Consider the following 27,181-nt stretch of genomic DNA (forward strand, 5'->3'; position numbering starts at 1 on the left):
TGGTGAGGTTGTATAAGGCATTGGTGAGACCAAATTTGGAGTATTGTGTGCAGTTTTGGTCACCTAATTACAGGAAGGATATTAATAAGGTTGAAAGAGTGCAGAGAAGGTTTACAAGGATGTTGCCGGGACTTGAGAAACTGAGTTACAGAGAAAGGTTGAATAGGTTAGGACTTTATTCCCTGGAGCGTAGGAGAATGAGGGGTGATTTGATAGAGGTGAATAAAATTATGATGGGTATAGATAGAGTGAATGTAAGCAGGCTTTTTCCACTCAGGCTAAGGGAGAAAAAAACCAGAGGTCATGGGTTAAGGATGAAGGGGGAAAAGTTTAAAGGGAACATGGGGGGGGGGCTTCTTCACGCAGAGAGTGGTGGGAGTGTGGAATGAGCTGCCAGATGAAGTGGTGAATGCGGGCTCACTTTTGACATTTAAGAAAAACTTGGACAGGTATATGGATGAGAGGGGCTTGGAGGGATATGGCCCAGGTGCAGGTCAGTGGGACTAGGCAGAAAAATGGTGTAGCACAGCCAAGAAGGGCCAAAAGGACCTGTTTCTGTGCTGTAATGTTCTATGGTTCTATGGTTTCCTGATAGGAAAATCCTACCTGACTAACCTACTGTAATTTTTTGAGGAAATTACAAGCAGGGTAGACAAAGGAGATGCAGTAGATGTGGTATACTTAGATTTCCAGAAGGCCTTTGACAAGGTGCTACACATGAGGCTGCGTAGCAAGATAAGAGCCCATGGAATTACAGGGAAGTTACTAGCATGGGTGGAGCATTGTTTGGTTGGCAGAAAACTGACAGTGGGAATAAAAGGATCCTATTCTGGCTGGCTGCTGGTTACCAGTGGAGTTCTACAGGGGTCGGTGTTGGGACTACTGCTTTTTATGTTGTATGTCAATGATTTGGACTATGGGATTAATAGATTTGTGGCTAAATTTGCCAATGATACAAAGGTAGGTGGAGGAGCAGGTCGTGTTGAGGAAACAGAGAGCCTGCAGAGAGTTTAGGGGAATGGGCAAAGAAGTGGCAAATGAAATACAATGTTGGAAAGTGTATGGTCATGCACTTTGGTGGAAGAAATAAACGGGCAGACTATTATTTAGATGGGGAGAGAATTCAAAATGTAGAGATGCAAAGGGACTTTGGAGTCCTTGTGCAGGATGCCCTAAAGGTTAACCTCCAGGTTGAGTCGGTGGTGAAGAAAGCAAATGCAATGTTGGCATTCATTTCATAGATAGATAGATAGATAGATAGATAGATACTTTATTCATCCCCATGGGGAAATTCAACTTTTTTTTCCAATGTCCCATACACTTATTGTAGCAAAACTAATTACATACAATACTTAACTCAGTAAAAAATATGATATGCATCTAAATCACTATCTCAAAAAGCATTACCCTCTTCATCCTGTCTGAGGAGCATTGCATCGATAGTAACCTGTCGCTGAAACTGCTTCTCTGTCTCTGGATGGTGCTATGTAGAGGATGTTCAGAGTTTTCCATAATTGACCGTAGCCTACTCAGCGCCCTTCGCTCAGCTACCGATGTTAAACTCTCCAGTACTTTGCCCACGACAGAGCCCACCTTCCTTACCAGCTTATTAAGACGTGAGGCATCCCTCTTCTTAATGCTTCCTCCCCAACACGCCACCACGAAGAAGAGGGCGCTCTCCACAACTGACCTATAGAACATCTTCAGCATCTCACTACAGACATTGAATGACGCCAACCTTCTAAGGAAGTACAGTCGACTCTGTGCCTTCCTGCACAAGGCATCTGTGTTGGCAGTCCAGTCTAGCTTCTCATCTAACTGTACTCCCAGATACTTGTATAAGAGCAGGGATGTGATGTTGAGGTTCTATAAGGCACTCGTGAGACCACAATTAGAGTATTGTGTGCAGGTTTGGGCTCTTTGTTTTAGAAAGGGTATACTGACATTGGAGAGTGTTTAGAGAAGATTCCTGAGAATAATTTCAGGAATGAGAAGGTTACCATATCAGGAACATCTGGCAGCTCTTGGGCTGTACTCCCTGGAGTTCAGCAGAATGAGGGAGAATCTCATAGAAACATTCTGACTGTTAAAAGGCCAGAACAGATTAGATTTGGCAAACTTATTTCCCATGGTAGGGGGATCCAGGACAAGAGGGCACAACTTCATGATTGAAGGACGTCCATTTAGAACAGAGATGTGGAGAAATTACTTTAGTCAGAGGGTGGTAAATCTGTGGAATTTGTTGCCATGAGCAGCTGTGGAAGCCAAGTCATTGGGTGTATTTCAGGCAGAGATAGATAGGTTCTTGATTAGCCAGGGCATCAAAGGGTTTTGGGAGAAGGCAGGGGAGTGGGGATGACTGGAAGAATTGGATCAGCCCATGATTGAATGGCAGAGCAGACTCGATGGGCCGAATGATGTACTTCTGCTCCTATATCTTATGGTCTTTGTTTTCTTATTATTTTGTATTCTTATGTTTTTATGTTGTAAAACACTTTCCACCTAATTGCCATTAAACTGGAAGTTCCAGAAATTGTATCCTATGGTGAAAAGCAGATGCACTGATGCACATATATTGTGAGGCTGCAAAAGATACTGTAAGTCTGAAGCAAAACACAAATTGCTGGAGGGGCTCGGCAGGTCAGGCAACATCTATGAAGTGAAATGGACACTGGACATTTGTACTGTTTCTACATGGGTGAGACCCAACATAGATTGGGGATCGCTTGGTCGAACACCTTTACTCCATCCACCAAACACAAGATTTCAGTCCCCATTTCCACTCTGATATGTCATATTGTACCATCATGAGGTCACATCAAGATGGCGGCGCGACGACGCAGGGCGCAGCGGCCACTCCAGTAAGGAATATCCGTTATCTGTAAGTAGGGGCCGTGCACAATCCTGATTTGATTGAGACGGATGTGTGAAGCACGGAGGAACATCTGGCGAAACTTCTGACATGCCTGTGCTGCTGACGCTGCTACTGAGCGATCGGAGAGATCTCCAGAGAGGAAGGCCCCGAATCCTCGGCTTTGCCTGTTGCTTGGTGGCCGGAGCCGGGGTTGAAGCACTCGGCAGAGATGGTGCTCGGTGCTCGGTGTCGGAGGGCTGGTCGGAGGCACGAAGTTGTCGGAAGTTTTCGGACGGACTCACAGTTGGCTGTGCTCGGGTGCTTCCAGAGGCTGCATCGGGAAGTTTTGCCACGTTGGAGGTTTCTTCCTTCTGCCATCTGCGTGAGATGACGGGCTATCTGGGACTTTGAGACTTTTTTTTACCGTGCCCATGGTCTGCTCTTATCAAATTATGGTATTGCTTTGCACTGTTGTAACTGTATGTTATAATTATGTGATTTTTTTTGGTCAGTTAGTCTTGGTCTGTCTTGTGTTTATGTGATATCATACTGGAGGAACATTGAATTTCCCCTTGGGGATGAATAAAGTATCTATCTATCTATCTATCTATCTATCAGCTTGGAGGAGCAACAGATATTCTGTCTGAGTAGCCTCCAACCTGCACATAGACGTCTCCAGCTTCTGGTAATTTAACTCCTCCCCCTCCCCTCTTCTTCAATTCCCCACTCTGCATCACCCCCTCTCCTTACCTCTTACCTTCTCCTCCCCTGCCTATCAGCTGTTCTGGTCCCCCTCCTCCTTCCCTTTCTCCCAATGTCCACTCTCCACTCCCAGTATATTCCTTCCTCTCCAGACCTTTACCTTTCCCACCCAACTGGCTTCACCTATCACCTTCTAGCTATCCACCTTCCTCTCCCCCCACCTTTTTATTCTGGCAACTTCCCCTTCCTTTCCAGTCCTAAAGAAGGGCTGAAACGTCGACTGAAACCTGCTGAGTTCCTCCGGCAATTTGCGTGGGTTGCTTTTTAAACTTACTGCTCTCAGTGCTTGAGCTTCCTGCTTCAAAGCATCTCAGACTCTTTACTGCCACCTCCAGGTTTCTTGAGTTATTGACATTTTTAATGCTGCTTTTATTCAGGTCAGCTCCAAGCAAATGCATACTGTGAGAATCCTGATGTGGTGCTAATCGGGAACAAAGCAGATTTATCCGATCAGAGGGAGGTAGAGGAGAAACAAGCGAAAGAGCTAGCAGAAAAATACGGGTGAGTATTTGCTCACTAAAGCTTTTTATTTTGGTATTTTGGTATTATTTTGGTAATGTGGACATAGTGGAGGATTACAAATACCTGGGGATATGAATTGACAATGAACTGGACTGGTCAAAGAACACTGAGGCTGTCTACAAGAAGGGTCAGAGCCATCTCTATTTCCTGAGGAGACTGAGGTCTTTTAACATCTGCTGGACGATACTGAGGGTGTTCTTCGAGTCTGTGGTGGCCAGTGCTGTCATGTTTGCTGTTGTGTGCTGGGGCAGCAGGCTGAGGGTAGCAGACACCAACAGAATCAACAAACTCATTCGTAAGGCCAGTGATGTTGTGGGTATGGAACTGGACTCTCTGACGGTGGTGTCTGAAAAGAGGATGCTGTCCAAGTTGCATGCCATCTTGGACAATGACTCCCATCCACTCCATAATGTACTGGTTAGGCACAGGAGTACGTTCAGTGAGAGACTCATTCCACTGAGATGCAACACTGAGTGTCATAGGAAGTAATTCCTACCTGTGGCCATCAAACTTTACAACTCCTCCCTCGGAGTGTCAGACACCATGAGCCAATAGGCTGGTCCTGGACATTTCCACTTGGCATGATTAACTTATTATTATTTAATTATTTAAGGTTTTATATTGCTATATTTCTTCACTATTCTTGGTTGGTGCAGCTGTAACGAAACCCAATTTCCCTCGGGATCAATAAAGTATGTCTGTCAGTCTGTCTGTCACTCTCTGGGGGCTCAGGCAGGATGAGATTCAAATGACCATTTCATTTTAAGAATTAGGCTATTTGGCCCATCGAATATGCACCACCATTCCATCATGGCTGATTTATTATCCCTCTCAACCCCATTCTCCTGCTTTCTCCCCCTAACCTTTGACACCCTGACTCATCAAGAATCTATCAACCTCTGCTTTAAATATACAGTCGGCCCTCCTTATCTGCGGGGGATTGGTTCTGGGACCCCCCGCGGATACCAAAATTCGCGGATGCTCAAGTCCCTTATTTAACATGGATCAGTGCGGTGGTCTTTAGGACCCAGCAGAATCCCGGACTTTATTTAACCTGTCTCTGTGCGATGGACATTCGAACCTGGCGGCGCAGCTCTGAATCCGCAGTGTTTCTGTTCACAAAAATAATCACGATCGTGATTGAAAATAAGGTAGAAGTAATTAAGCAATCGGAAAGAGGTGAAACGCCATCGGTCATTGGAAAAACGTTATGCTACAGTTGGTCAATGATCGGGACAATTTTAATGGAGAATGTGAAAGGCCCTGCCCCAATGAAAGCTACAATTATTACTAAGCAACGCAGTGGTTAAATTATTGAAATACGTATGTTTCTTAAGTGTTTTATATGCATAGAAAGGTAAAATATGTACTATATACTAAGAAAAACATTTGACTAACTGACGCTAAATAATACCAGATGTACCTGTTCCAACTTCAAATCCGCCTTTAAGATGGACTCAGGAATGGAACTCATTCATAACCCGGGGACTGCCTGTACTTTTAAGTCATTTCTAGATTACTTATAATACTTAATGCAATGTAAATGCTATGTAAATAGTTGTTATACTGTATTGTTTAGGGAATAATGACAAGAAAAAATAGTCTGTACATGCTCAAGCAACGAGTGCTGGAGAGAGAACTTCCGGGTTTTCCCAATCCGCGGTTGGTTGAATCTGCGCATATGGAATCTACGGATAAGCAGGGCCGACTGTACCCAGTGACTTGGCCTCCACAGCCGTCTATGGCACTCTCTGACTAAAGAAATTCCTCCTTGTCTCTGTTCTAAATGGATGTCCCTCTCTTCTGAGGCTGTGTCCTCTGTCCCAGACTCACCCACCATAGGAAATATCCTCTCCACCTCCAGTCTATCTAGGCCTTTCAATATTTGATAGGTTTCAATGAGATTCAGATTCAGATTTATTTATCACACATACATCAAAAAGTACAGTGAAAGCAGTGGTTCGTGTTTATAACCATCCAGGAATGTGCTGGGGGAACCAGCTAGTGTCACCACATAGTCATTAGATTGGTTTTTACTTATCCAGCACCACCATTTTATTTATTGATTTATTGAGATACAGCACAGAATTGACCCTTCGAGCCACACCGCCCAGAAATCCCTTGATTTAATCCTAGCCTAATCATGGGACAATTTGCCTACCAACCGGTACATGTTTGGATTGTGGGAGGAAACCTGAGCACCCGGAGGAAAACCGGGGAGAATGTACAAACCCCTGACAGGCAGTGGAGGAAATTGAACCTGGGTCGCCTGTAGTGTAAAGCATTGTGCTGACCACTATGCTACCGAGTCACCCCAATTTCCTTGGTAACTTTAAGGACATGGACCCCGCCAGATCCCTCAGTTCCTCCACACTGCTAAGAATCCTACCATTAACCCTGTATTCTGCCTTTAGGTTCGATGTCCCAAAGTGAATTACTTCAAACTTTCCCAGGTTGAACTCCATCTGCCACTTTACAGCCCAGCTCTGCATCCTCATTGGAGATCTCACCCACCCAGTCCACCAGAGCTGACCACATGCTTGCACAGGCATGTGGCTATCTTACCAGAGTGTGAGGCCGCCAGCTACTCTGATGTGGTTTAGCCTGCCTGCTGAAGCGGTGTACCATGGTATGGCCACTGTCACATGCATTGGAACCACAGTTGAGAGCTGAGTATCCAGTGGGGACCAAAGATGAGTGGGCTGCCCTGGAATGGACACAACAAGCCCCTTTACCAGAGGTGCTACCCCTCCCTGGACACCCAAAATACCCCACATTCTAAATACATTCTGGTACTTATGTAGTTATGTAAAGTTTATTACAAATAAATCCTTTAACCTAACTTTAATTTTTATATAAACCATTATTATTTGTAATTATTGAATTTTGGGTTTTTTTTTGTTGCATTTCACACCCTGAACTACACACCTTGGTAAATTTCTAATCCACATTATGGAAAATATGTATATGGAAAATAAAGCTAATCCTTGATAAAGTGTTATACTTACGGAGAAAGTACAATACAGTTAGACAATAAAGTGCAGGGCCATCCTGAGGTCGATTGTGAAGTCAAAACTCCATCTTATTGGCGGGACAGGACTCCACTCCACATCTCTAACAATGAGACAGGCTTGTTGTGAGCCCATGTCAGTTCCCACGGCTATGCACAGAATAAAGAGAAAGTGAGAGGAATCGAGCGACACCAGGGCAAGTTCTGCAGCTGAATTTTTATTCGTTGATTTTGTTGTATTTCTTCCTTCTGTTGTGAACAGCTGCAAAAAATGAATCTCAGGATGGAATATAGTGGCATACACTCAGTTGTCAATTTATTAAATACCTATTGGAGTGGCCACTGTTTGTGTGTGCAGGTATGTAGTCTTTTGCTGCAGTAGAGCGTCCACTTCAAGGTTTGACATGTTGTGCATTCAGAGATGCTCCTCTGCATTGTGCGGTTATTTGAGATACTGCTGCCTTCCTGTCAGCCTGGCCATTCCGCTCTGACCTCTCTCATTAACAAAGTGTTTTTGCCCTCAGAACTGCTGCTCACTGGATGTTATTTGTTTTTCGCCACATTCTCTGTAACCTTTAGAAAATGTTGTGCATGAAGAGCCAGGAGATCAGCAGTTCCTTTTTCAATTTTTTTATTAATTACATGCATAGACTGTTTCCAAAATATATTATGATATTATGGAAACAGAAACAAGGTTGAAATCCCCATATCTATGTACAGTAAGTTAACCATAATATTGGAAAGGTATATTTTATTCTAATCTAAAGCAAAATCAAAACCCCATAACAATGGAAATCAGCAGTTTCTGAGATACTCTACCCCATCTGGCACCAACAATCTTTCCACAGTCAAAGTCACTCAGATCTCATTTCTTCTCCATTCTGATGTTTAATCTGAACAACAACTGAACCTCTTGACCATGTCTGTGTGCATTTGTGTAATGAGTTGCTACCACATGCTTGGCTGATCAGATATTTGTACCTTATAATGAGTGGTGAGTCTGTGGAATTTGTTGCCACAGGCAACTTTGGAGGCCAAGTCATTATGTATATTTAAGGCAGAGGTTAATAGATTCTTGATTATTCGGGGCCTGAAGGGACTCGGGGAGAAGGCAGGAGATTGGTGCTAAGAGGGAAATGGATCAGCCATTATGAAATGGCGGAGCAGACTCAATGGGCCAAATGGCCTAATTCTGTTTCTATGTCTGGTCTTATAAAGTGTCCATCAAGTGTACATTCTTTGATAGTAAATTGAATTTGAACTTTGAAATTTACTTTGCATTTTCAACTTTGATTGAGAACAGATTGGGCCTCCACTTGATGAAATAATAAATAAATCTTTGCTATTTTATTTCTTTTCCTTGTACATTTTGTTTAGAACATACAACATAGAATAGTACAGTAGAAAAACAGGCCATTTGGCCCACTATGTTGTGCCAAGCCAGCTAAAAAACAAATCAAGAACACCCAAACATTAATCCCTCCTGTGAAACCACATCCGTATCCCTTCGCCTTCCTTACATCCACATGTCTGTCCAAACGTCTCCTAAAAGCCTCTAATATATTTGCCTCTATCACCTGTTACGTACCCCGTAACTGGGTGTCAGACCAGCAGAGATATAAGTATCCGTTGGAGTCTGGTGGTACCAAACTAAAGGTGTTTATTAATAAAAATAAGCAAAACCATATCAATAATGCAAATATACATATAACACAAGGTAGCAGTAATAAACCTAAAAGTGTAGGAATAATAATAATAATCAATAATAAACAAGCTCTATCGATGTCTGGGGTAAATGAATTGTCACAGAATATAAAGTTCAGTTCATGAGTGCTGAGGTAGTTATGCTTGTTGAGTTGTAATTGTTGGAGAGAGAGAGAGAGAGAGAGAGAGAGAGAGCGAGAGTGAGATGTAACAGCTACAACAGCCAAACCTTCCTTTGCTTTCTTAATCCGTCGTATCGTTGTGGTCATTCAGTTATGACCCCTCTGGTCTTCAGCCAGACCGTTCTTCTGTGGTGGACTCGTCACTCTGGCATGAGTGGACACACACACACAAGCCCCCACCAGCCCTGCTGTAACACTATGAGCTTTACTGACCGATCTCCTGGTTCGGTCTCCGAAGCCCCCACCTTTCTTATGGGTTCCAACTTTCAATCAGTGTCCACTGGTGTGTCTGGAGGGTGTCTCTCCAGACCTGTCTTTTTATCCCTACTAACAGGGTCTCAGCTATCCATCAATTCTGAATGACTGTGTCCATCAAATCAGGCCACTGAGGAATGTTTATGAGCAAAATAGTAGAAGATAAATAACCCTTGCAGAAGTCATAATACAGTTAATCAGCAATTTCCCTCTCTCTCTTATCTGTCGCAGATGTTCTTGCCTGTTTTTCGTCTCTCTTTCTCATGGTCAGCATAACAACAGTAATAGTTCGTGGTTCTCAGGAGGTGGGGTTGGGAATGGTTAACCCTTCACCCCATTGTCCATCAGGTCTGTTCATCACTCATAACACACCATACCAGGCAAGGCATGCAAGGTATCCACCACTCTCTGAGTAAAACTCTTACCCCTCACCTTTCCCTTGAACCTACCCGCTCTCACATTCAATGCATGCCCTCTGGTATTAGACATTTCAACCCTGGGAAACAGATACTCAGTTCATTCTATCAATGCCTCTCATAATCTTGTTAACATCTAACGGATCTTCCCTTAGCCTCTGACGGTCTAGAGAGGCCCAATTTATCCAGCCTCTCACAAGAAAAGTGGAAGCTCACCTGATCTTCTCTTCATTCCACAGGATTCCATACTATGAAACGAGTGCTGCTACCGGGACCGGCATTGATGACTCTGTAATTGCCTTGCTGGACTTAATAATGAAACGCATGGAGGAGTGTGTTGACAAGAGCCAAATACCTGAATCAGTCACTGGAAGCTCAGGCCAGAAACTTGAAGATGCCAATCCAAACGACAAAAAGTGTGCCTGCTAGAAGCACGGGTCATCCCAGCTAAAGAAGTTTTGCATGTAAATGGTTCTCCAGAAAGTTTATTTTCCTATCTCATTGTTTTTTTTTAAACACTTGTGCCGGTCATCTTCACTGTAACTAGGGGATATTGATGTAGATAAGACTATTTAGGTATTGCAGAAAATGACAATTGAGTATTTTAATTGGAAGAGTTTATCTATAAATGTATACCTCACTACACAAGATTATCCACCCCAGCCATAATAATAGCACAGAGATGCTTCCTGCCAAATACTGATATTGCCAAATAATTACAAGAAACTTGAATTTTCTTATGGCTCAAGAGTGAAAAGGAAGGCCAGCAAGTTACAAAGGCCAATTCACTTGCAAAATCCACACAGTGGCCACTTTAATAGGTACAGGAGTGTACCTCATTGGGCACCTCAGTGGTGTAGCGGTTAGTGCAAAGCTCATGCAGCCCAGGGCGTTCTGGAATTCAGATTTCAATTCATCTGTAAAGAGATCTTACATTCTTACATTCCTCCAGGTGATCCGGTTTCCTCCCACAACCCAAAAATGTACCTTTTAGTAGGTTAATTGGTCATTATAAATTGTCCTGTGATTGGGCTAGTGTTAAGTAGGGGGGTGGGTTACTGAGTGGTGGGGTCATTAGCTAGGAAGGGCCTATTCCATGCTGTATCTCTAAATAAATAAATACCTAATAAACTGGCCACAGGAGTAGAACCAGTGTGGTCTTCTGCTGCTGTAGCCCATCCACTTCAAGGTTCGATGAGTTGTACATTCAGAGAAGCTCTTCTGCAAACCACTGTTGTAACGTGTGGTTACTTGAGTTACTGTTGCCTTCCTGTCAGCTTGAACCAGTCTGGCCATTCTCCTCTGATCTCTCTCATTAACAAGGCTTTTTCACTCACAGAACCGTTACTCACTGGATTTTTGTTTTGTTTTTCACACCATTCTCTGTAAGCTCTGGAGACTGTTGTGTGTGAAAATCCCAGAAGATCAGCAGCTTCTGAGATACTCAAACCACCACATCTGGCACCAAAAATTATTCCACAGTCAAAGTCACTTAGATCACATTTCTTCCCCATTCTGATGTTTGGTCTGAACAACAACTGAACCTCTTGATCATGTCTGCATGCTTTTATGCATTGAGTTGCTGCCACGTGATTGACTGATTAGTTACTTGCATTATTGAGCAAGTGTACTGGTGTACCTAATAAAGTGGCCACTGAGGGTAAATTACAATTCAATCAAATGACTGAGGAAATATCCATGATCACATGGATATTCTGAGTTTTCCTGTTCTTTCTAGATATAGTGCTTTCTTCAGAAGTGTAATCAATATTTTTCATCCCTTAGCTCCCTCTTAACAAAAAGCTTTGACCTCCAATCATCCCTCCTCAGTTGGGGAGGTGGTAAATGTGATTGGAGCATTTCACCTCAGTGGAAAGATCACAATTATTGTGAAGTTTCCATCTTGCAATACCTGTAAGACATCCAGAAGTTAGCCACAATGAAGCCACTCTCAGGCTGGAGAAGCAAAGCCCGCATTCAGTCTGGGTAGCCTCCAACCTGACGGCATGAACGTTGATGTCTCCAAATGCCTTATTTTAACCCCCTTCTCCCTTCACTCTTTTTCTTTCTATTCTTCATTCTGGCTCCCTTCATAGCCTGCTTCTGGTGCCCCTCCTACTTCCTTTTCTTCCATGGCCCACTCTCCTCTGCTATCCAATTCCTTCCTGTTCAGCCCTTTACCTCTTCCACCTTCACCTCCCAGCTTTTCACTTCATCTATCCTCCCCTACTCACCCACCTTCCCATCAATTGGCCTGACCTATCGCCTGCCAGCTTGTACTCCTTCCCGTGCCCCCCACCTTCTTATTCTGGCTTCTTCTGCTTTCTTTTCCAGTCCTGAAGAAGGGCCTCAGCCTGAAACGCCGATTGTTTATACACTCCATAGAAAAACTGCCTGACCTGCTGATTTCCTCCAGTATTTTGTGTGTTGATCTCGCCAAACAAAAGCTTCGGTGCACAGAACATAGTGGATAGCAGACTTTGTCCAGTGATTGACTTTCCATTCTCAATTATACATCTGGATGTTTTTCTGCATGGAATATTGACCACTTGTTAGAAATTTGCAGGAGCAAACTGCAAGATCACATGAAGCTGGTGTTCAAAATAATGGGTGATTTATTAAAAACCGGTGCACACCAGGTGACCAGTCACAGCTGATCTACCTGAGTTCAGCTGACGAGATCAGCAGTGGTGGTGCTACATAATGGTGGTGACAGAAAGGCGTGATTAAGTCACCGACTAGGTCCTGATTACAGAATAAAATGATTATCCACAGGTCCATCAGTAAATCCTGTTTTCTTTTACAACACTGGGTGCATGCTATAATATGATTAAAGAAGTTTTTGAAATGTGGATGTCGTCAGTGCAGCATTCCATATCTCTATTGTATCTGCTGTTCCCTGTTGTCATACTAGCACAACTCACATTCTATTCAACCAATGAATCTTGATTTCTCCTTCTGGTAAAAAAAAAATTCCTACCCCTCTGCTAACCCCACTTTGGCCCCTTACCTCTTCTCACCTGCCTATTATTTCCCCCTGGATCCCCCTTCCTTTCCAGTCCTGATGAAGGGTCTCGGCCTGCAATTTCAACTGTTTATTCACTTCCATAGATGCAGCCTGACCTGCTGTGTTCCTCCAGCATTTACTATTCACTGGTCATTACCTGCCCTTGCTATTCTTTCCCCCACAACACCCCCATCACTGCACAGAATGGTGGCAACAGGAAGACTTAATAAAGTAACAGACAAGGTCCTGATTACAGAATAAAATGATATCCACAGGTCTAACAATAAATCCAGTTTTCTGTTACAACGATCGGTGCAAGCTATAAAATGATAAATGAACTTGGGTATCATTGTTGCTGCATTCCATGTCTCTATTTTTGTCTACAGTTTCCTGTTACCACATTAGCTCAACCCACATCACTATTTACTAGTTATTAACCCTAACTAATTTTTCCCCTACAACAAATGGAATACCATATTTCTATCAGTGTGATATAATTTTTGCTTTCTGAGTAATTCATGCAGCTAACTGACATCCATAACAAAGTAGGAAATCAAAATTTAAATTTCAAAGTAAATTTATTATCAAACTACATATATGTCAACATATACAAACCTGAGATTCAGTTTCTTGTGGGCATACTCAACAAATCTTCAGAATAATAAGCATTACAGAATCAATGAAAGATAATCCACTAGGGCATTCAACTAGGCCACTGGAAATGCTGGAAAATAATCAGTAGGTCAGGCAGTGTCTGTGGAAAAAGAAACAGGGCTAATATTTCAGTCAAAAAGTTTGATGTTATCTCAGTTTCTCCTTTGTAGATGCTGCCTAACCTGTGGAGACTTTCAGTTCTGGTCCTTGCACTGTAGAAAGGATGTTGAGGCTTTGGAGAGGGTGCAGAAGAGGTTTACCAGAATGCTGCCTGGATTAGAGGGTGTGTGCTAAATCAAGGGTCTGGACAAGCTTATGCTGTTTTCTCTGGAGTGGCAGAGGCTGAAGGGAGATCTGATAGAGGTTTATAAGATGAGAGGCACAGAAAGTGCAGACAGTATATTTTTCTCAGGATAGCAATGTCTGATATCAGAGGACATACAATGAAGGTGAGAGGGGATCATTTCAAAGGGGATGTGAGGGGCAAGATTTTTTACACAAAGACTGGTGGATGCCTGGAATGCGCTGCCTGGGATGGTGGTAGCAGTGTTTACATTAGGGACTTTTAAGAGATATTTAGATAGGCACATAAATATGAGGAAAATTAAAAGATAAGGATATTTTGTAGATAGAGGGGATTAGTTTAGTTGGCCATTTGATTACTGAGTTAATTGGTTAAGCATAGATTAGGTGGGTCAAAGGGTCTGTTCCTGAACTGTATTGTCTATGAAACCTCTAGATTTATATCATTTGGGTTTTTTTTTCCATTTTCATTGGTCGCTGCCCAAATGGGAAAGAACAATTTAGAATTTCTGTCACTTCTGCTTATATAATAGATAAATACACTAACAAGTAAATTGGTCAGTTCCAGCTGTAAGCCCAGGGCTGAATTCACACCACTGTCTGTAAGGAGTTTGCACGTACTCCCAGCAATGGTGTAGGTTTCCTCCCACATTCTAAAGAAGTACGGGTTAGGATAAGAAAGTTGTGGGCATGCTATGTTGGCACTGGAAGTGTGATGACACTGACAGGCTTCCTCCAGCACATCCCCGATGCAAGTGACGCATTTCACGGTATGTTTAGCTGCACATGTGACAAATAAAGCTAATCTTTAGAAACAGTGCAGTCTGGAGAGTCATTGACACTATCTGAGGACATTCTTTTCAATAAATTGAAAAAGTCCATTAAACATCAAACCCAATAACGAATTTTTTTAAATATTATTTTCTGGCCCATGTAGATTATCTAGCAAATGACTCTACAGGTACAGGTATGTATAGTTGTATACATACAACTATATACATACATACAACTATACAGTTTGTACCTGTATGAGCATACAGGTACAAACTGCCTTTCTCAGACCATCATTCCAGAAAGTGTAATTTTCATATGTAATATTTGATCTTGTTATCCACACATCAGACGTTTTCTTTGTGTGGGGTTTTTCATGGATTCTATTGCATTCTTTTTGTGAGTGCCTGCAAGAAAGCAAATCCCAAGGTTGTATATGGTATACATACTTTCATAATAAATGTACTTTGAAAGCTGAACTTACAAACTTTAATAATAACAACACACACAAAATGCTGGAGGAATTCAGCAGGTCAGGTAGCATCTATAGAAATGAATATACTGTAGACCTGCTGAGCTCCTCCAATGTTTTGTGTGTGTTTCTCTGGGCTTCCAGCATCTGCAAAATCTCTTGTGTTAATAATAACAATATTGCTTTTAGGGAAGCTTTAATATGGCCGCTATGTTGAAACTGCCTGGGAGAACTGACCAGAGGACGCAGCCTCAGAATAGAGGGTCATCCACTTAGAAATGAGATGAGGAAGAATCTCTTTAAGCAGAGGGTAGTGAATCTGTGGAAACCACTGCTGCAGACTGCTGTGGAGGTCAAGCCATTATTGATCCCGCCAACTAACACTTGAAATCCTGATCAATTATCTCTGCATCACTGTTAACTGATGTTGGTTGCTCAGGCTAACAATCATGTAGTTGAAAAGCAAAATCTATAGATGCTGAAAATCAGAGAATTGTAGAAATATTCAGAATCAAAATTAAAGTTAGTATCAAAGTACCATACACAAAATGGTGGAGGAACTCAGCAGGTCAGGCAGCATCTGTGGCCAAGCCCCTTCATCAAGACGGGAAATGAAGAGGTAAAAAGCCAGAGGAAGATAGTGTATATATATCCTACCATATATTATCTGAAGATTCATTACTTGTAGGCACTTACAGGAAATAAAAGAAATACAATAGAATTTATGAGATAACTATACATAAGCCAAGACTGACAACCAACCAATGTGCAAAAGAAGACAAATTGTGCAAATAAAAACACTGAGGACGAGTTGTAAAGAGGCCTTGAAAGTGAGCCTGTAGGTTGTAGAATCAGCTCAACATTGAGGTGAGTGAAGTTAGTTACTCTAGGTCAGCAGACTGATGGTTGTCGAGTAATAACTGTTCTTGAACATGATGGGACCTCAGGCAGATCATTCACGGTTTTTATAGGGAAACAGAATTATCCAATCAGGTCAATGCCTTTTCATCAGAACTTGGATCATCAAGTAATCTGTTGTTGAGCCCATCTGTCAGCTCAGACATCAGTGACTTTCCAAGCAGGGACTACTTTATATTGAAGATATGTAGATAACATCTCACCGCATTATGCTACATACTATGCTGTGATTTCAGATATGATCTCGCTATTTGAAGGTAAGTTGAAAGCTCCCATAAACTTGACAAATGGCAAATGTATGAATGAAGCTTGTAAGCAAGGCAGACACCAAGTGCACAATCCGATAAGAAGTTAGTGTTCTTCCCCTTCCCCCTTCTTCAGTTCCCACTCTGGCCTCTTACCCTTTATCCTCAACTGCCCCTTCTCACCGGTGCCCCTTCTACTTCTATTTCCCCCCATGGTCCACTCTCTTCTCCTATCAGATCCCTTCTCCAGCCTTTTACCTTTTCCACCTATCACCACCCAGCTTCTTACATTGCCCCCCTTCCTTCCCCACCCACCTGGCTTCATCTATAATTTGCAACACACACACAATTCTAGAGGAACTCAGCAGGTCAGGCAGCATCTATGGAAATGAATAAACAGTCAACATTTCAGGCCGACACCCTTCTTCACCTCTCACCATCTAGTTTGTACTCCCTCCCCTCTCCCCCCACTTTTAATTCTGACATTTTACCCTTTCCTTTCCAGTGTTGATGAAGTGTCTCGGCCTGAAATGTCAACTACTTATTCCTCTCCATAGATGCTGCCTGACCTGCTGAGTTCCTCCAACATTTTGTGTGTGCTGTTTTGAATTTCCAGCATCTGCAGAATGTATTGTGTCTTGTTAGTAAAGTCCTGATGAGGGGTCTTGAAACAAGACATCAACATTTCAGGCCGCAACATCATCAGGGCTATACCAGCAAAATTCCTTTCCCTCGATGTTGTCTGACCTGCTGAGTTGCTCCAGCATTTTGTGTGCATTATTCTGGATTTTCAGCATCTGAAGAAACTCTTGTGATTATATTTTGTTGGTTCTGTTATTTCTTCATTTTTTTCTGAGACATCAACTCTCAGTTGCTATTCTTCTCTCATTTTTTAGCTTCTGTCTTCTACTTGAGCTTTGCAAGTTTTGGAACTGTGGGCCCTTTATCGATTTTACAATGTAAGATTTACATTAAGTTAGTCTTCAACCAACCAGCCAGAGTGATACAAAAATGTGATACAATATAAAAATGTGACATAAACACTTGATATATTAAGGTATCACTTTAGTATCTAATGGATATACACCAGAGAAACTCATGAATGTATGGGAGTTGTTTCTTGTAACACAGAGAGAAACGTCAATGAATGTATCCTCATTGGAAATGCTTGACAAACATAGCACTCGGACCCATTTTCGACATATTCACCTGCTTTGTACTGTTGAGCTCTGCTTAGCTTCCACATCATTTCCTTTTACGATATCTTCCATATTCCTTATTAAATGCAAATATTTAAATGGATGAAAAGGAATAAAAACAACTTTATCCTAAACCTCTTTGTTACAGTGTTGCTTGATTTCTGGTTAGTGATGATGCACAGAATGTCAAAGGTTATTGGACTGTGGGAGGAAACAAGAGGACCTGGAGAAACCCCACACACTCCAAGGGGAGGACGTACAGAGACTCCTTAAAGAACAGCGCCAGAATTGAACTCTAAACTCCGGAATGTCCCAAGCTGTAATAGCATTGTGCTAACCACTACACTACCGTGGTGTCAGGTATGGAACAGAATGGATAGGCTGAATAGTTTAATTCTCCTCTGGAGCAAAGGTGTAATGCTGAGGCTTTATAAAGCATTGGTCAGACTGCACTTGGAGTATTATGCGCTGTTTTGGACCCCTTAGAAAAGGTGCTGCCTTTGGAGAGGAGGTTCACAAGATTGATTGGGGGAATGAAAGGGTTAATGTATAGGAGTGTTTGAAGGCACTGGGCCTGTATTTGCTGGAACTTAGAAGAATAAAGGAGAGCTAAAGGATAGGTTAATCATACCCTGTCCCACAGTTCAGTATCCTTCCATTCAATATATACTCTCTCACATTACCTCCTCTTCCACAAAGCATCTCCTCAAACATATTCTCAATGAAATCTATGGTAGTGATAAGCAAGGATGTGATGCTGTGGCTTTATGAAGCATTGGTCAGACTGCACTTGGAGTATTGTGAGCAGTTTTGGGCCCCTTATCTTAGAAAGGATTTTCTGACACTGGAGAGGGTTCAAAGGAGGTTCACAAAGAAGATTCCAGGATTGTCATGTGAAGAACATTTGTTGGCTTTGGACTTGTGTTCATTAGAATTCAGAAGAATGAGAGGTGACTTAATTGACACCTGTCGAATGCTGAAAGGCCTTGACAGAATGGAAGTGGAAAGGATGTTTCCTTTGGTGGGAGAGCCTAGGAGCAGAGGACACAACCTCAGAATAGAGGGGCATCCTTTTAGAATGGAGACGAGGAGGAATTTCTTTAGCCAGAGTATGGTGAATCTGTGGGAATTCATTGTCTCAGGTGGCTGTGGAGGCCAAGTCATCAGTAGTTCAATAGGTCCATTTACTATCAGATAAATGTATGCAATATACACCCTGATGCTCTTGTTCTTCACAGATATCCATGAAAACAGAAGAGTGCCCCAAAGAATGAGTGATAATTAAAATATTGGAACCCCAAAGCCCCCCCTCTGCTCCCTCGTACACACAAGCAGTAACAAAGCAATGAGCCTCCCCCACTCCAACCCACTTCTGCCAAAAAAGCATCAGCATTCACCACTACCAAGCAAGCAATAGCAAAGCCCCCGTGAAAGACCCTTATCTGCAGTACGACAAAAACTAATTGTCCGCCTAACTATTCGACACACCACAGGCACTTTCTCCCTAATAAAGGAAGAAAGACATGTCCCCTTTCACAGCAGAAGGGGAGACCTAAGAGGACAACTCGCTGATTTACAGTGTTAAAAGTCTGTCACACTGCTTTTTTTCCCCCGAGTGCTCCTCTCTGAGGATCGGCAACAATCTCTTCCCCACTGACAAGAGGGAGAGAGATGGAGCATGATTCACTGAGTACAGAGCCACTGACAGCTGATCTGCTGTTCCCAATGCTCTGTTTTCTCCTGAGATGCTTCGGTTAGCAGCACCAGCTTAGAATCAGCCCGTCCACAGGACCGCGAAACCCCGAAGGTGCGCCAGTCTTCCAGGCTGCACCCTTGGGGTATCAAGAAGCAGCTAGTCATGAGCCCCTGGATCCCAACACTGCAAAGGACAGAAGTCTGAGTGTAAGTCCAGGTCAGGGTCTTCAAAAGAACCCCATCCATCCTGAAAGGGAAAAGAAGAGACATCAAAGGTAGAAATTAAGCTGTTTATGTAGATGAAGCCAAAGCAGTCACCATTGAGCACCATCTTAACTCTGGCTTTATGCATATTTAAGGGAGATGTTAATAGATTCTTGATTGGGGAGAAGGCAGGAGATTGGGGCTGAGAGGAAAAATAGATCAGCCATGATGAAATAGCAGAGCAGATTTGATGGGCCAAATGGCCAAATTCTGCTCCTATATCTTATGGTCTTGTGGAATGCTTGATGGCTCCTATGTCTTATTCCAGACAGAAATAAGTTATGATGTTTATGAATGACAGAGCAGACTCAAAGATCATAGGATCATAAATTATAGGAGTGGCATTAGGCCATTCAGCCCATTGAGTCTGCTCTGCTGTTCAATCATTGCCATTTTTTTCTGTCAACTGCACTCTCCCACATTCTTCCCATAACCGTTAACCCCATTGCAATCAAGAACCTATCAATGTCTGCCTTAAATACACCAATTGACATGGCCACCACAGCCTGCTAATCTATGGCAACAAATTCCACAGATTCACCATCCTTTGGCTGAAATGAAGGGTTAAACGGCAAACTCCAGTTTCTAATTCGAAGGTTACTATGCTCTTATGACCTAATGACCCACTGACTACAACATATTGTTGTCTGAAGATTGCCTTTATAGAGTCATAGACTGTCAGAGCAGAAAAACCGACCATTTGGCACATCTCACGAGGAAATCTGCAGATGCTGGAAATTCAAGCAACACACACAAAATGCTGGTGGAACACAGCAGGCCAGGCAGCCTCTATAGGGAGAAGAACTGTCGCCATTTCGGGCCGAGACCCTTCGTCAGGACTCCTGACACATCTATCATTTGGCACATCTGGTCCATGGCGAGCTATTATTCTGCTAAGTAACTCATGTTTCTAAGCATCTCTATGAGGTACTTCCTCAGGAAACTGGCATCTATCACCACAGATCCCTACCATCTGGTCCATGCCATCTTCTCACTGCTACCATTGGGCAGGAATGATGGAAGCCTGAAGACCCACACCACCAGGTTCAGTAACAGCTACTGTTCAGCAATTAGGAAAAGTAATGCGAAACCTTTATTAGAATCATACACTAGAATTAAAGCACACTGCAATACAGAAACAGTCCCTTTGGACCATCTAGTCTGTGCCAAGCAATTAACCTGCCTAGTCCCATCAATCTGTACCTGGACCATAGACCTCCATAGCCCAGTACCTATTAAAATTCAGACAGACAGACAGACAGATAGACTGAAAACTAGTCGGAGCGACTGTAACAGGCTGCTTGCACGGCCGACGCATGTGCACAATTCCGCCTAAATGTTGAAATCAGGTCTGCATCCACAACTTCTGCTGAGAGCTCGTTCCACACTTGCAGGCCGGGTTACTGGATGTATTTAAGGCAGAGATTGAAAGACTCTTGATTCATCAGGGTGTGAAAGGGTATGAGGAGAAGCCAGGTAAGTGGGGTTGAGAGTGAAAATGGATCAGCTATGATGAAATGGCAGAGCAGACTCGATGGGCTGAATCGCCTAGTCCTGCACCAATGTTTTATGGTCTTATCACTTTAGAGTGATTGAAAGAAAGTGGGGGGGGGGGGAGGTGTTAGATTTTTACACAGAGAGTGGTGGGTGCATGGAATGCCCTGTCAAGGGTGGTGGTAGAGCCAGAAATATTAGAGACATTTAAGAGATAGGAACATGGATGATAGAAAAATGGAGGGTATGTGGGAAGGGAGGGTTAGACTGACCTAAGAGTAGGTTAAAAGATCAGCATGTTTCAAAGGTACATTTAATGTCAGAGAAATGTATACAATATACATCCTGAAATGCTTTTCTTTGCAACCATCCTCGAAAATAGATGAGTGTCCCAAAGAATGAATGACAGTTAAATCTTAGAGCCCCAAAGCTCCCCCCTCCCATGCGTAAGGAGCAAAAAAGCAATGAACCCCCCTCCCCCACCAGCAAAAGAAAGCATCAGCACCCCCCACCGAGCACTCAAGCGTGCAGCAAAGCATATCAATAAAGGCAGACATGCAGTACCCCAAAGACTATTCGTTCACCCAGTAATTTGACATACCACAGGTTCTCTCTCTCCCTAATAAGGAAAAAAGAGGTGTCTCCGCTCCACAGCGAGAAGGGAGACATAACAAACAACTTGCTGATTTACGATGTTAAAAGTCTGTTGTTTCCCTTTTTCTGAGCTCTCTGCCCAAAGATCTCGTGTCTCTGGGCTCACTGCTTTCAATCTTCCGTGTTCTCCCACGACACACCAGCTTCCTACAGAGGCACTGACCTCAAGTCCGCTTGCTTTCAGAGCCACAAAATCCCGGAACCCTAAAGGCACGCTGGTCTTCTAGGCCACGTCCTTGGTATATCGAATAGCGGCCACTCCTGAGTCCCCAAGAGCGGGCCCCACTCCCACAAAGAACCAAAGTCAGCGATTAACTCCAGGTCAGGGTCCTCGAAAGAACCCTGAAAGGGAAAAACAAAAGTATTAAAGGTAGAAATAAAGCTGTTTCTGAAAATGCAAGCAAAGGAGTCGCCTTTAGGTGCCATCATCTCCTAAGCTCCACCCTAATCGCGTTGTTGGGCTAAATGACCTGAACTGGTGTGCCAATGTTTTACTTTCAAGTATGTAATGAAAAAATCTGTCACTGCTTGAAATACTATGAAGATCAGACAAACGTGGTCAGTTGCTCGACATATTAGCATATCCTTGTTTAATGTGTAAATCATAACGATAAAGCATGCCACAAATGTCTCAAAATACTTACACTGACTTTCTGATGATGTCTGTCCATTGGAAGATGAGATAGAGCACTTGCTGGTGCGAGGTATTATTTCCCGAGGCATACACTACACGTGACGATTAAAGTGCACAGTGTTCTTTAGTTTCTCGCTGACATATTCTGGATCAAAAGGTTTCAATCCACCTGACTGATCCAACCAGAGCACATCATGCTGAAAGTAATGAATCAAACATGATTTAAAATCTCCTGCCGGGACATCAGTTTTACATTTTATGAATCCCATCGTTTGTTGTAATGTGCGAAGAAACTCATTGCTTCAACACAGAACACAGATCAAAGAATAGTGTATCAGTTAGTGTTACACTTTATATCACCAGTGACACAGGTTCAATTTGCCGCTGGTGTCCTAGGGAGTTTATACATTCTCCCATAACCGCATGTGTTCCAACCCATATTTCCTCCCACATTCCAAAGATATACTGGCTAGATTAGATTTATTTATTTTTCAAAGGTGTATTGAAACATCAAAACATACAGTGAAATGCGTCATGTTGCATCAACGACCAACAAAGTCTGAAGATTTTGGGGACAGTCTGCGAGTTTGGGCACACTTCCAGAGCCAACATAGCACGCCCACGACTCACTAACCTTAGCCTTAACGTTTGGAATGTGGGAGGAAAGCCACAGAGTCATGAGGAGAATGCACAAACTCATACAGACAGGGCGGGAATGAACCCTGGACGTTGATTACTGTAAAATAAATGTGCTGACCACTCTGTTACTAAGTTGTGGGCATGCTACACTTTCAGGCAGCCCTCAGCACATCCTTGGACTGTGCTGGTTGTACATGTAAATGACATATTTCACTGTAGTTTTGATATACATTTGACAAGCAATACTAATCTTTAGAAATCTTTAATCTTCAGAAAGCATCCTCACTTCATTGAAATCACCAGCTGCCTCAGTCTTTGACCCCACTGTGTCATGACTCCTGACGCAAGTCATCTGGGTAAGTATATGGATAGGAGGGGTGAAGAGGGCTGAGGCTAAATACAGGCAAATGGGTTTCGCTCACTGGGCAACACAACTGGCGTGGATAGATTCAGACTCAGAGCTGTAGATATTGATGAACCGCTGAGCTCCTCTCCCTAACTACCAGCAACCCCTTGTCCTTCTGCACTCGCGGTGACATCAACACTCCTGCTGGTTTAATTTACCTTCATTGCAATCCAGTCATTGATTTCAGAAAGGGTTGTGGTGCACATGCTCCTGTTCACATTAACAACATTGTGCTTGTGAGGGGTGAGAGCTCAAAACTTCCAAGTAAATTCATTATCAAAACTCATATATGTCACCATATGCAATTCTAAGATTAATTTTTTGTGGGCATACTCAACAAATCTATAGAGTCAATGTAAGACCGCACCAACTTGGGTGTTCAACTACAGTACAAAAGAGAACAAATTGTGCAAATACAGAAAGAAAGAAATAATAGTAATAATTATGCAATAGATATTTAGGGCATGAGATGAAGAGACCTTGAAAGTGAATCCATCGGTTGTTGGAACATTTCAATAATGTGGCAAGTGAATTTTGAGTGAAATGATCCCCTTTGGTTCAAGAGCCTAATGGAAGAGGGATAGTAACTGTTCCTGAATCTGATGGTGTGAGTCCTGAGGCTCTTGTACCTTCTTCCTGATGGCAGCAGTGAGAAGAGAACAAGCCCTGAGTGCTGGAGGTTGCTGATGATGGACGCTGTTTGGCTGTGATAGCATTCATGTAGGTGTGGTCATTGGTGGGGAGGGCTTTAACTGTGATGCACTACAATTTGCAGAATTTTCCATTCAAGGCCATTGGTGTATCTATACCATACTATGATGCAGCCAGTCAATATACCATCCACTACAAATCAATAGAAGTTTGTCAAAGTTTAAGATGTCATGTCGAATCTTTGCAAACTCCTAAGGAAATAGAGGCACTGCCATGGTTTCTATGTGCTGGGCTGAGGACAGTTCCCCCAAGATAATAGCACCAAGGAAGTTAAAGTTGCTGCTCCTTTCCACTTCTGATCCTCTGATGAAGACTCAATCCTGGACCTCTGGTTTCCTTCTCCTGAAGTCAATAATCAGCTCCTTCAAGTTCCCAGGAATCAGCATCATCAATAGCCTGTCCTGGTTCAAATATGTGGATGCTATGGCCAAGAAAGCTTACCCTCTACTTCCTCAGCAAATTTGACACATCACCATCAATGCTTACCAATTTTTTTCACTGCACTGTGGAAAATATTCTATCTGTAAGCATCATGGGTTGATCTGGCAACTGTTCTGTAAGGAAGTGCAAAAACATTTGGACACAGTTCAGTACATCACAGAAACCAACCTCCCCTCAGTGGACTCAGCCTAGTCTTCTCACTGCCACAGAAATCAAAAACCCCACGAACCCCAGATATATTCGCTTGTCCTCTCTCCAACCGGGCAGAATGTTAGTCCTGATGAAGGGTCTCGGCCCAAAACATCGACAGTGCTTCTCCCTATAGATGCTGCCTGGCCTGCTGTGTTCCACCAGCATTTTGTGTGCGTTGCTTGAATTTCCAGCATCTGCAGATTTCCTCGTGTTTGCTTGAGAAGATACAAAAGCTTGAAAGCAGGTGCCATCAGGCTTAAGGACCGCTTCTACCTCCCACACCCCTGTCCTTCTATTGGACTCTTTGAACAGACCTCTTATATGAATGAACTCTTGACCTCACAATCTACCTCATAAACATCATGGTTCATGTGCACTGAACTTTCCCTATGGGTGGCAGGGTGGAGATACATCTCAACCAAAGGAGGTGTAAGGTGCTCCTTCCCTTGGCTAGCCCCTAAGTCACCCTTGGGCAAGGTGTAGCACCTGTGGAGCCACTCCCCCCCTCCACCGATCAGGATCATGTGAAGCCAGGGGAGTACATGATGGATGGATGCATGAGCAGCAGGCAGACATCACAAGTCCTAGTTATGCGTACACTCACTCAACCTTTCCAAATAAGGAAAGCTCTCTAATCCAGGCAGAATCTGGTAGATCTCCTCTGCACCCTCTCTAAAGCTTCCACTCCTTCCTATAGTAAGGATAACAGAGCTAAACACATTATTCCAAGAGTAGTCTAATTAGCATTTTGTAGAGCTGCAACATAATCTCATGGCTTTCGAGCTTAATCCTCTGGCTATTGGAGGCCAATGCACCATACACCTTTTTTTAACCCAATTAATCTGCATAGCAATTTAGAAACATAGAAACATAGAAAACCTACAGCAGAATACAGGCTCTTCGACCCACAATGCTGTGCCGAACACGTACTTATCTAGGGTTACCCATAGCCCTCTATTTTTTTAAGCTCCGTGTACCTCTCCTGGAGTCTCTTAAAATGCCATATCATATCCACCTCCACCACCATCACTGGCAGCCCATTCCATGCACTTACCACCCTCTGCATAAAAATCTTACCCCTGACATCTCCTCAGTACCTACTTACAAGCACCTTAAAACTGTGCACTCTCATGCTATTCATTTCAGCCCTGGGAAAAAGCCTCTGACTATCCACATGATCAATGCCTCTCATCATCTTATACACCTCTATCAGGTCACGTCTCATCCTTCATCACTCCAAGGAAAATAGGCCGAGTTCACTCAACCTATTCTCATAAGGCATACTCCCCAATCCAGGCAACACCCTTGTTAATCTCCTCTGCACCCTTTCTATGGTTTCCACATCCTTCCTGTAGTGAGGTGACCAGAACTGAGCACTGTACTCCAAGTGGGGTCTGACCAGGGTCCTATACAGCTATAACATTAACTCTCAGCTGTTGAACACAATCCCAAGGTTGATGAAGGCCAATGCACCATCTGCCTTCTTAACCACACAGCCAACGTGTGCAGCAGCTTTGTGTCCTATGGACACGTACTTCAAGATTCCTCTGATCCTCCACACTGTCAAGTTCTACCATTAATATTATATTCTGCCATCATATTTGACCTACCAAAATGAACCCCTTCACACTTATTTGTGTTGAACTCTATCTGCCACTTCTTAGCCCAGTTTTGCATCCTATTAATGTCCCACTGTAACTTCTGACAGCCCTCCACACTATCCACAACACCTCCAACCTTTGTGTCATCATCAAATTTACTAACCCATCCCTCCAGTTCCTCATCCAGGTCATTTATAAAAATCACAAAAAGAAGGGGTCCCAGAACAGATCCCTGAGGCACACCACTGGTCACCAACCTCCACGCAGAATATGATCCATCTACACCTACACTTTGCCTTCTGTGGGCAAGCCAATTCTGGAGCCATAAAGCAAGGTCCCTTTGCATCCCATCCATCCTTACTTTCTCAATAAGCCTTTCATGGGGTACCTTATCAAATGCCTTGCTGAAATCCATATACACTACATCTACTACTCTACCTTCACATCCTCAAAAAATTCAATCAGGCTCATAAGGCACAACCTGCCTTTGACATAGCCATGCTGACTATTCCTAATCATATTATGCCTCTCCAAATGTTCATTAATCCTTCCTCTCAGGATCTTCTTCATCAACTTACCAACCACTGCAGTAAAACTCACTGGTCTATAATTTCCTGGCCTATCTCTACTCCCTTTCTTGAATAAGGGAACAACATCTACAACCCTCCAGTCCTCTGGAACCTCTCCCATCACCATTGATGATGCAAAGATCGTTGCCAGAGGCTCAACAATCTCTTCCCTCACCTCTCACAGTAGCCTGGGTTATATCTCGTCCAGTCCTGGAGACTTATCCAACTTGATGCTTTCCAGAAGCTCCAGTGCATCCTCTTTCTTAACGTCTATATGCCCAAGCTTTTCAATCTGTGTAAGTCATCCCTACAATCACCAAGGTCCTTTTCCATAATGAATATGGAAACAAAGTACTCATTAAGTACATCTGCTATCTCCTCCGGTTCCATACACACTTTTCCACTGTCACTTGATTGGTCCTATTCTGTCACAACTTATCTTCATGCTCTTCACATACTTGTAGAATGCCTTGGGTTTTCTTTAATCCTGCTCGCCAAGGCCTTCTCATGACCCCTTCTAGCTGAAGCTCCTTCCTGCTAGCCTTATAATCTTCTAGATCTCTATCATTATCTAGATTTTTGAACCTTTCATAACCTTTTCTTTTCT

General features: G+C 43.1%; 1 protein-coding gene across 5 annotated transcripts in view; it reads left to right on the forward strand.

The window, feature by feature from the left end:
* Positions 1 to 17,408, forward strand: part of rab27b (RAB27B, member RAS oncogene family) — a 163,245-nt gene extending 145,837 nt beyond the window's left edge. For all 5 annotated transcript variants that reach the window (XM_073064106.1, XM_073064107.1, XM_073064105.1 and 2 more), the window contains 2 exons: positions 3,994 to 4,117; positions 9,945 to 17,408. In XM_073064106.1, coding sequence (XP_072920207.1) covers positions 3,994 to 4,117; positions 9,945 to 10,134 — 314 coding nt within the window. In that variant the 3' untranslated portion in view covers positions 10,135 to 17,408. The remainder of the gene's footprint in view (positions 1 to 3,993; positions 4,118 to 9,944) is intronic.
* The last annotated feature ends 9,773 nt before the right edge of the window (positions 17,409 to 27,181 follow it).

This window comes from Hemitrygon akajei, chromosome 13 (genome assembly GCF_048418815.1).
Source record: "Hemitrygon akajei chromosome 13, sHemAka1.3, whole genome shotgun sequence".
Taxonomy (NCBI): domain Eukaryota; kingdom Metazoa; phylum Chordata; class Chondrichthyes; order Myliobatiformes; family Dasyatidae; genus Hemitrygon; species Hemitrygon akajei.